This window comes from Pongo pygmaeus, chromosome 9 (assembly GCF_028885625.2).
Source record: "Pongo pygmaeus isolate AG05252 chromosome 9, NHGRI_mPonPyg2-v2.0_pri, whole genome shotgun sequence".
Lineage (NCBI taxonomy): Eukaryota > Metazoa > Chordata > Mammalia > Primates > Hominidae > Pongo > Pongo pygmaeus.
The window spans coordinates 91,290,795-91,301,524 of record NC_072382.2 but is presented as its reverse complement, the minus strand read 5'-3'; the positions used below and the strand labels follow the sequence as shown (position 1 = coordinate 91,301,524).

Genomic DNA, 10,730 nt, shown 5'->3' with positions numbered 1-10,730 from the left:
ACTAACTGGCCAACAAATATCTTTGAAATTCTGAGATGATTGCATTAATTAGAATGAGTATCTGGATTAGGATTAGGTTGGACCTTAGTGATAAAAATGTGGGAGTGTCTGTTATTAATTAGCACACAGATTTATTGAGGGATGTTGTTATTCACACCTTCAGAAGTCACATCCTTGACATATTGAAAACAAGACCCACCAATTTCTTCAAACTCCAAAGTAAATGTCGCTTTACTATAATTTTCCCCTGCATTTCCTCCCCTACATATCAAATACCTAAGCCAATTTGTCTTGGAGTCTGTAGGGTTTTTGTTTGTTTCTTTGCTTGTGTTTTACTTTTTTTTTTTTTTAATTATACTTTAAGTTCTGGGATACTTGTGCAGAAAGTGCAGGTTTGTTGCATAGGTATACCTGTGCCTTGGTGGTTTCCTGCACCCATCAACCTGTCATCTACATTAGGTATTTCTCCTAATGCTATCCCTCCCCTATCCCCCAAACCCCAGATAGTCCCTGGTGTGTGATGTTCCCCTCCCTGTGTCCGTGTGTTCTCATTGTTCAACCCCCATTTAGGAGTGAGAACATGCCATGTTTGTTTTCCTGTTCTTGTGTTAGTTTGCTGAGAATGATGGTTTCCAGCTTCATCCATGTCCCTGCAAAGGACGTGAACTCAATCTTTTTTTTTTTTTTTTTTTTTTTTGTGAAGGAGTCTGACTCTGTCGCCCAGGCTAGAGTGCAGTGGTGCGATCTTGGCTCACTGAAAGCCCTGCCCCCAGGTTCATGCCATTCTCCTGCCTCAGCCTCCCGAGTAGCTGGGCCTACAGGTGACTGCCACCATGCCCAGCTAATTTTTAATTTTTTTGTATTTTTAGTAGAGACAGGGTTTCACCGTGTTAGCCTGGATGGTCTCCATTTCCTGACCTCTTGATCCACCTGCCTCGGCCTCCCAAAGTGCTGGGATTACAGGTGTGAGCCTGGCACCCAGCCAAACTCATCCTTTTTTATGGCTGCGTAGTATTCCATGGTGTATATGTGCCACATTTTCCTTATCCCGTCTATCATTGATGGACATTTGGGTTGGTTCCAAGTCTTTGCTATGGTGAACAGTGCTGCAATAAATATACGTGTGCATGTGTCTTTATAGTAGAATGATTTATTATCCTTTGAGTATATACCCAGTAGTGGGATTGCTGGGTCAAACAGTATTTCTGGTTCTAGATACTTGAGGAATTGCCACAATTGTTTCCTGACTTTTTCATGATCGCCATTCTAAATGGCATGAGATGGTATCTCATTGTGGCTTTGATTTGCATTTCTCTACTGATCAATGATTATGACCTTTTTTTCATATGTTTGATGGCTGCATAAATGTCTTCCTTTGGGAAATGTATGGAATCTGTAATTTTTGCTTTTGTTTTCATTATTTTTTAATCTGTCTGGCATGCCAGTTCACATTCTCTGCTCCCTTCATCCCTCCTTTCTTCCCTCACTATGGCCTCTGTTTCTTTCCTAATACTACCAACAGGTCATTCTTCAAAGTTCCACTTTTCAGGGAGAGTCCTGTAAAATAATTTATTTACAAACGTTTAACCTGGGATGTATGACCTTGGTTCAATATTGTCTTTTGAAAATTCACAACAAATACGATTATTCTCCAAGTACAAGTTTCTGTATCCACGGCTAATTTCAATACCTACCACACCATCCCAGCTTGCTCTGTCCAAACCTGGTAAAGTTCTTAATTTTCTGACCCCCTTTTCTATCCAAATGAAAACAGATTCTGAAACTTTTGTAATAGGGGACTGAGGTATCTGGAGACTTCAAGACTGAAGGACCATAGATGTGCTGGAGTCAACGCTGGCATCGGGCTTCAAGAGAAGCACAAGGTGCATGCATAGTCTCCAGAGGTTTTGATGTTTTCTGCCTGGCTCTCTTCTGAGCCTCCTGTCTCCTATGCTGCTGAGACCCTTCAGTTTGGCTGTAGCCTTTACCACCACCTCTGGCTTTGGTTCCATCTTTTTTAATAAAATTACATTGAAGCAAGAAGTTTTAGAAGATGGTTTTCACAGACTTTTTAAGAGAAGGGAAATTCATTGAAAGCATTGAAGATTTACCTACCTGCAAATTCTTAACAACACGTAGGAGTACACTATTTCTAGAGCCATATGAGTTAGCTTCCCAATAAGAGGGAAATATCCCAGAGGCAAGGATGGTTTCCGACAATTTAAACACAGCGTCTCTACTTATTTGCTTACGGAATCTGCAGGTTTCGTTAACTCCAGATCTGACTCCCAAGCTGTTTATCCTTTGCAAAGAATGGCACATAGTCAGGATGGACCAAATTTATCATGAAAGACAATGCACAATTACTGATCTTTTATTACCAAGACTCCCAATTTGAAGTTAACATTGAAGAAAACATAGATGATAATAAAATGACTTTGATAAACCAGTAGTTTTTCTGAATCCAGCATTTATGAGAATATTGAAGATAAGAATCAGCCGCGTTTGGTGGCTCACATTTGTCATGCCAGCACTTTGGGAGGCCGAGGCGGGCATATCACTTGAGGTCAGGAGTTTGGGACCAGTCTGGCCAACATGGTGAAATCCTGTGGTCTCGATTAAAAATACAAAAATTGGCCAGGCGTTGCTGTAATACCAGCAACTCAGGAGGCTGAGAATCGCTTGAACCCGGGAGGCGGAGGTTGCAGTGAGCCCATGTCAGGCATCTGTATTTCCAGCCTGGGGGATAGAGGGAGTCACCGTCTCAAAAAATAAAATAAAAAAATAAATAAATAATCTATGCTAGAAGCAAAAAAAAAAAAAAAAAAAAAAGAATTTGTTCAGCTAAAAATTATTTGCATCAGAACAAACTTTTTCAAAGCTTTTCCAGTCTAAGTTTACATTTTATGATGCTACTTTGGAATGCATGCAAGGGCCATTGAAACCAAGAACTATAATCGAGCATATATGTCAGTAAGACAGTACAGTTCACTCTTATACTAATATATTTACACATTTACAAAAATCAGCAATTTTTAGTAACTGATGACCCAGACCATATTTTGTATTATTTGCTTCGCATAAAGTATCTACAATACACAAATCCACAAAGATCTAAAGTACAAAAGGGATTGTGAGTCGAGTGGGTGGGGAAGGCGCAATGAATAGAGAGTAATGATAAAGAGTTTTGGGTTTCATTTTGGGGTGTATAAAATGTCCAGGAATCAGACAGTTATGGTTTTTCACAACTCTTTATTAAAGTAAAATTTAGGAAACAAATGTATAATGTCAATGTGGTTATCCCATTTCATACCCAGATAATAATTTTGTTTCCTCAAGTTACAGTGAGCTCAAAGATGCTCACACATTGTCCTATTGTCTCACATGACAAGGTCTCGAGATTGGAAGATTTTTTAGGCAAGAGAGCTCACTAGGAAATCATAATGAAACCTGACTTTCATGGGGAACCAAAACAAAAGAAAGGTGTCAAAAGGGAAGACAAAGAGGAAGGGAAAAAGCTGTATATGAGGGAACCTTTTGAAACATCATAAAAGCTCACAACTGTGTTGTCATAATCCAGAAACACCCCAACCCGGCCCAAAGGTCTTTGCACATAGTGAGTTAAGGGAAGAAAGATGTTGGAGAGGCTATAGAGGTTGTTTCTCTTTGAAGAAAATAGAAAAAATGCTTCCTCAAAAGCAGGAATGTGATTTGTGTTTGCTGTCCTGGAATCTTTACAGACTCCCAGAATCCAGTTGGAGGAGTGGGTTACATCCACTTCCCAGTAATGCCTGCCGGAGGAGAAGGCCTGAGCTCCCCATGCTGCAAAGTTCTCTGCTCTCTGGGACTCCCCAGGTGCACCATCATGGTCATCTCCAAATATCACATTTCTGACATCCTCAGAAAGGCTCATATAGTGACTCGCCTTTTCCTTACTCAGAAGATCATCCACTGCAAGAAGAACAAAAATCAGATCAAGGAGTTACGTGGGAGTCAGATGTTATCTGCCCAGGTACTGGCTTTATTTGTACCTCCTGTAAGTGACAGAATACAGGGAGCAAAAAGACTTTGGAGACTGTCATCTATGAAGATCAAGGGTTATTATGACTTCTACAGCACAGAAGAATCCTTAAAATCACACAGAAAAACAAACAAACATATCATTAACTGTATGAATCAATGATTTAATGTCTGGCTTTGCATGATTTGTTTCAAGAGATATGTAACATTCTTTATTTATTTAGTAGAAAATGCCACTTGCATTGTTTGTATTCAATATAATTAACAAATAGACTTCACTCTGCTATGATGCTCTTATTTAATGGGATATAAAACATGCCTGTTACTTTTTTTTTTTTTTTTTGAGACAGAGTCTCACTCTGCTGCCCAGGCTGTAGTGCAGTGGTGCGATCTCGGCTCACTGCAGCCTCCTGGGTTCAAGCGATTCTGCTTCCTCAGCCTCCCGAGTAGCTGGGATTACAGGCATGTGCCACCATGCCCAGATAATTTTTGTATTTTCAGTATAGATGGGGTTTTGCCATGTTGGCCAGGCTGGTTTCCAGCCATTGACCTCAGGTGATATTCCCGCCTCAGCCTTGGAGGATTATAGGCATGAGCCACTGTGCCCGGCCTCACCTCCTCCATTTTTAAACATCAAAATTTGATGGACTTCCATGCATGTGCACTTTAGAAGTTTCTGAAAATGATGATCATGTTCTGCTTTTACATGACCTGGTCAGCCACTGCTTCATTCAGTCTAATCCTGGTTTTAGCCCTCTGTTGTCTAATGGCTGCTTTACGTGTTTGGGCCATTTTCACAGAACTCTCAGCTTCCAGTTGTTGTGAAATGTATCTTACAGCAGTAAAGTTGTTCTGTTTATGGAAGTTTTAGTTATTTGGTTGGTCAAAGCTTTCTAATTTTTATGATAAATATTATTTCTACAATATATGATAAATTCACAGAAATTAAAACTAAAATGGGTAATAGCTCAACCAAGGAATCCACTAAACAGAAGTTGAGGCTGTACTGCCAAGCAGCTGGCTCTTACCTCTGAATTTGTTGAGCATATCTAGCGCTCCAGTGATGTGCCAGGAAGTGAGTTCTGGGTTCACTGGCTGGGGCTTTTCCATTTGCACCAACTCTGTCCTGCAAAGAACAACCTCAGTTACACTTTTAGGTCCAGGGATAATCACACAGTCATACAAATGTTTCAGATTTTCGTCCAACATATTTCTTGAGAAATCTCCCTTTTTTGTTAAATTCAGTATACATTTTATTCAACTATATTGAGGATATAGCAATGTTACTTTTATCTAAATTTAACATGTTAAAGTCCAATTTCTCCATTATCTCATACATGATCCTAATTTAAAATTACTGAGTGTCATTTCCTCCCTCTCCCCCTCCGGCCTCTTGAAAGTATACAGATATCCTGGGATTCTTGCTGAGAGAAGAAAACTCAGCCAAAGCCTTTGGGACCTCAGTCAGTAGTTGTCACCAGTGATGCAGTCAGGGTCTTACAGGGAATGCCCACTGACACTAAAGGTTTTGAACTTTTGTTCAAACCAGAGGAGTCTATTTTCAGCCTGTCTGCTCTGGCGCTGAGGATCCTGAGGCAGCCATTCCCCTCTTAGATTCTGCCTACAACAGGGGAGTGCAGAGATGGAGCAGGGCCTGGCTATTGATATCCCTGGGAACAAATCCTCCCTCCCTTTCCTGTCCTTAGGGCATTTCCCTCCTTCCTCTCTTTTTCACCTCTCGCCTCTCCAGAATAGGAGACTACTTTGTGATAACTCAGAGTAATCTTCTTAAGATTTGCTGGGGCAGGGCTGGAGAAGATGGGGTGAGTGGGTAGAAGAAAATCCAGAATGGCACACTGTTGTTAGATACATATCCATTCAGCCAGATAAGAAGGAAACTTCTGAGACAAAGAAGCCTAAGGTCCCAGGTTCTCCTTTGAAACCAAAACGGAACATAGCCACAGATCAATGCTAAATACCTCAAAACGTGTAGTTGACCCTTAAGCAACAAGGGTTTGAAATTTGGGGGTCCACTTATAAGTGGATTTTTTTCAATGAAAGTTTCACCTAGCTTGCCTGCCTCTCCTGCCTCCCACTCCATTTCTTTTGTTTCTGCCTCTGCCACTGCTGAGACACTGTCTTCTCTTCCTCCTCCTCTTCAGCCTACTCAATGTGAAGACAATGAAGATGAAGACCCTTATGGTGATCAACTTCTTAATGAGTAATAAATATATTTTCTCTTCCTTGTAATTTTCTCAATCATATTTTTTTTCTCCAGCTTACTTTATTGTTAGGATACAGCATATAATACATATACCATACAATATATGTTAATTGACTGTTTATGGTATCAACAGGCTTCCAGTCAATAAGAGGTCATTCGTAGCTTGGTTTTGGAAAAGTCAGAAGTTATACTTGGGTTTTCAAGTATGTGGAATTGCATGAAGGTGGTTAGTGAACCTAATCCCCACCTTTTTCAATGGTACATTGACTTTCAAGGGTACATTGACTTTATCAGTAAGGGAATGACTTTCTCAGCAATCAAAGTTCATTAGTGTAACTCACCGTTCCAGTATGTTTTCCAAGTCCTGCAAAGAAAAACACAAGTACTTAATCATGAGAATTCTGTCCTACTTTCCCTAGTATTCTTTGTTGTTTTTCTGGGTTAACCAGGTAGGTTTATTGATACACCTCTAAGGAACCATCCAAGGCTGTGTTAATAACAGAACCTCAACTGAACCATGGTGGTCTTCCTCAGTGGGCATTAGGAATCAAGGGACTGAGAATAAGACTGTGGAGTGATGTACGCGGCTATCCAGTTCTCACTGTCACTCATCTCCCAGGCTTAATCCCAAGAAGTGAGCATGTACTAGGGAACCTAAATTGAGTTTTATTAACAAAGCTAATATTCTCCTGGCCTAGCATTTGGTTGATTTTGGATAACATTTATTTGTGGCTAGTACTCCTGATTATACTGAAGAGGATTTCGTCCTATGTGATCTACCAAAATGGCAAAAATCTCCCAAAGATTACCAGAATATGCAAAAGCAAGTCACTGGACAAACGCAATGACAGAGCCAAGGAGCATGTGTCACTTATCTAAGAGTAGTTACATTTGCAGGTAGCATATGAATGTCCTGGCATCATTACCCAACAAAGTCTTCCTGACTCTGGATGATGGACCCTCCCTCCTCACCTGGAGCAGCTTCACATCAGGCATGTGGCACATCTCCCACAGCTCTCTGTACATGTCTTTCGTCTTTTTTATATGTTGGGTTATTCTTACTTCACTGTCTTGGAGTTGTCGAACAATCTCTTCTGCTTCTCTGTCCATTGTCTCCAGATGGCGCTGCTCCTCCTCCAGGAGAAATTGGCGCAACTTCTGATATTGATATCTGATCATCCCTTTCCTGAGGGCCACATAGTCCTGCAGAGATACTCAGTTAAAAGAATTGCATCTCCTCACTCTCAGCAAAACACTTAACACTTCACTGTTATTCTCCTAGGATATGCAAGCAGTAAACTCATAAGCTCTGTGTCTCATACTTGAAAAGGTTCTTGAAGATTTGCTAGTCTCCTCTACCCATCCTTTCTTCATGTTCCTCCTAGTCTCCCTTTCTGTATAAATCAGTACCTCAAAAGGACTCAAGATCCCTGCCTGTGTTGCTTCTACAGGATTCTTACTTCATTAATTACTGTCTTTTTTACCTGGTTCTTCTTAATTTTATTTTGTTCCTTTGCCTGATTCTTCTAAACATTTTTAAATATTTCAGTATACACTCTACCACCGAGTTTTTAAAGAAATTACTTCAGGTTTTTTTTTCCTCCACTAATTTCTCTATTTCTCTCCTCACCTTCACAGCAAAACTTTAAACTACTCGATGTGAATACAATGATTTAAACAACTCAATGCTATCCTATTCTCAGTGCCTTGGAAGTTTTATCTAAACCCTCAAGGTTACATCAGGAATAATTATCATGCCCTGTTTATTTCATATACATGTACATACTAGTATTTTTTGCACCAGCTCCTGTTGGCCTGTATAATGATAACTGCTGATATATCATTTGAAACCACTGTTTTGTTTTTTTCTGGGAAGAGGACACTGCTATTTTTTAACTGATAAGCAGAATTCGGCTAAGAAGTCTAAGCTAGCATTGTGCCAATCTACATTAAAAACATAAAACCTTTTTATCCCTACCGTTAATGAATGGATTTTGCTAATTTCCTGATTTAGATTGTTTTGCATTTCTTGAGTGCTCCTCCATAAAGGATCCATTTTCTTTAGAAGTTTCTCCTGCAAAATAGACATGACCTTTAGTAGCAGATAAGACGTTACTGGATATGTTATTCCCTTTTTATGAGAAAAGCCTGTTGTTGAGAGAAGGGTAAATGTGAGTTCCCCTGAAGTGGTCAGAGTTTTTACAAGTTAACCTAATTTGATTCTAATATGTGGAATATCAGAGGTAACAGAAACATATAGTAGACAGTTTGAGGAGACCCAACAGCTAATCAATTTTTTAAGAAATTGGATTTCATATATCCTGGCTCTGGAGAAGTCAAGCTCGCAGCAAAAGCAAACCGTGTTCCCAGAACACATTTATATCTAGAGATTTATATCGAAAATTCAGAACCTCACCATCTCCATTCTCTCCACCTTTATTATCATAAGCTCTCATTTTCTCTCTCATTTAGGATCATGTGGATTCCCAGTTGCATTGGAGGTGTCACTTACCCTGCACTCCTCAGCAGCCCATCCTATTGGTCTGTGGCCATAAGCCTCATGCTCTGGTGACTCAGAGCAGGGCCCACAGAGGAGTCTCTCCTCTGCCTCACAGAAGAGCCCCTTTTCCTCTTCATGTAGCACACAGATCTGCTTCTCTGAGCTGTTGATGTTGTGAGGTCTGTGCTGCCTTGCAAGAGAAGCCAACTTCTTGAGAACAATATTGGTGTTGAAGTCAGTCTTCTGGGGGATTTTCCCACACACAGGACAGCCCGTTGGAGCTTGGCCTTCCTCCCAGAGTAGACAAAGGCAGGGCCTGCAAAAGCTATGCCCACAGTCAATGGTGACAGGGTCCATTAAGTAGTTCCTGCAGATAAAGCAACAGAGTTCCCTCTGGAAGGTTTGCAGTGTGTCTGAATCCATGTTTCTGGAAATTTAAAACAGAAAAATTTAAGAGAGAAAATTATTTTTGACCACATGGAGGGGGAAGGGCCTGTGGCTAGTTCTTGTCTGCTTCAGCTCTGTTCAATCTACCTGTTAACTTAAGCCCAGTACAGACCTAGATGTGGTAAATATAGGCAAGATGGGTTTATACTATAACACAAGTGGAAAAATGAGACAAGCATCATTTTAGTTTAAAACAAGCAATGTTCTCAATTATAAGTTATTTGGGCAAGCTGAATATTGGGGTAGAAGGGAACAATTAGGATAACTTCCCAGTTACTTCTATTAGCTGATTGTTCCAGAAACCCATACAAACCCATCTCTCTCTCTCTCTTTCTTTTCCTCCATGACCCCTTGAGTGGAACTTATACAGGGATACTTAGTCTCACTCTCTGGCACCCAAGTAACACATGTACTTTTCTAAAGACAATTAAAAATTGGTTAAGTTTAATCTAAGTGTGTTTAGTTTAATCATTATGGGCTTCAACACTTAACTCCTGTAACTATAAACAGCTGAACTTATGCTTCTAATGTTAATCCCAAAATTCAACCTTTACATAAATACAATGAAAAATTGTTATTTCTTATTCAAGACAATGTTTTTGCTCAGAATGATTTCAGACCATCAGAGTATCTTCATATTTTGAAATGGTGACTATGCAAGCTATGAAAGTACTCAGCAACAATTAATCAATTTTTACTTAAACCAAAAAAGAAAGTAAACACTCAATTTTTTTCTTTAAAGAATCCAGAGATGTAATTAATGGAAGCATGACCACCAATTTATCTTTATTCCCTGTGTTTCTCCACAGCGATCAAAGTCCCTACTTCCTGGGAGTCTTTACCAGTTGATGGGATCTATTTGAACACTTTTCAAATCCAGTCTGCTCATTGAAGATTTGAAAAGGACTACAAACATGACCTTTACAACAAGGGTTTTCCAATTAATCCTACACATTTAACACTTACGCTGATGACATGTAGTATACTACAAAGCTATAGTAAGCAAAGCAGCATGGTACTGGTGTAAAAATAGACAAATAAACCAGCGTAACAGATCAGAGAACCCAGAAACTGTTACACTTCTCTACAGCCAACTGAATTTTGACAAAGGTAGCAACAGTATTTACTGGGGAAAGGACAGTCTTTTCAATCAACACTGCTGGCAAACTGGATATTTACATGCAGGGAATAAAATTATACCCTCACCTCTCACCCTATGCCAAAATCAACTCAAAATAGATTGAAAACTTTCATGTAAAACCTGAAAGAACAAATCTACTAGAAGAAAATATAGGAGAAATGCTCCAGGACATTAATCTGAGAAAAAATTGTATGAATAAAATCACAAAAGCCTAGTCCACCAAAGCAAAAATCAACAACTGGAATTATATTAAACTGCAAATCTTCTGCACAGCAAAGGAAACAATCAATGGAGTGAAAAGACAACTGACAGAATGAGAAAAAATATTTACCAACTATTCACTGGACAGGAGATTGATACCCTGAATATACAAGGAAGTCAAATAACTCAATAGCAAA

General features: G+C 39.6%; 1 protein-coding gene across 1 annotated transcript; it reads right to left on the bottom strand.

The window, feature by feature from the left end:
- Positions 1-3,457: 3,457 nt before the first annotated feature.
- Positions 3,458-10,730, bottom strand: LOC129008719 (putative tripartite motif-containing protein 64B). The gene is made up of 7 exons (XM_054441054.2): positions 10,664-10,730; positions 8,757-9,171; positions 8,223-8,318; positions 7,217-7,447; positions 6,586-6,608; positions 5,049-5,146; positions 3,458-3,951 (listed from the first exon to the last, which is right to left on the bottom strand). The coding sequence occupies exons 2-7, from the start codon at positions 9,165-9,167 to the stop codon at positions 3,458-3,460; spliced, it is 1,353 nt and encodes a 450-aa protein (XP_054297029.1). The 5' UTR covers positions 9,168-9,171; positions 10,664-10,730.

Bases quoted from the DNA above. Each gene is read 5' to 3' on its own strand.
- LOC129008719 (XM_054441054.2), bottom strand. From the start codon at position 9,167: ATGGATTCAGACACACTGCAAACCTTCCAGAGGGAACTCTGTTGCTTT. The intron at 8,319-8,756 runs GTAAGTGACACC...TCTATTTTGCAG, and splicing joins GGGCTGCTGAGGAGTGCAGG to GAGAAACTTCTAAAGAAAAT. The intron at 6,609-7,216 runs GTGAGGAGGGAG...TTTTCTTTGCAG, and splicing joins CTGATGTGAAGCTGCTCCAG to GACTTGGAAAACATACTGGA.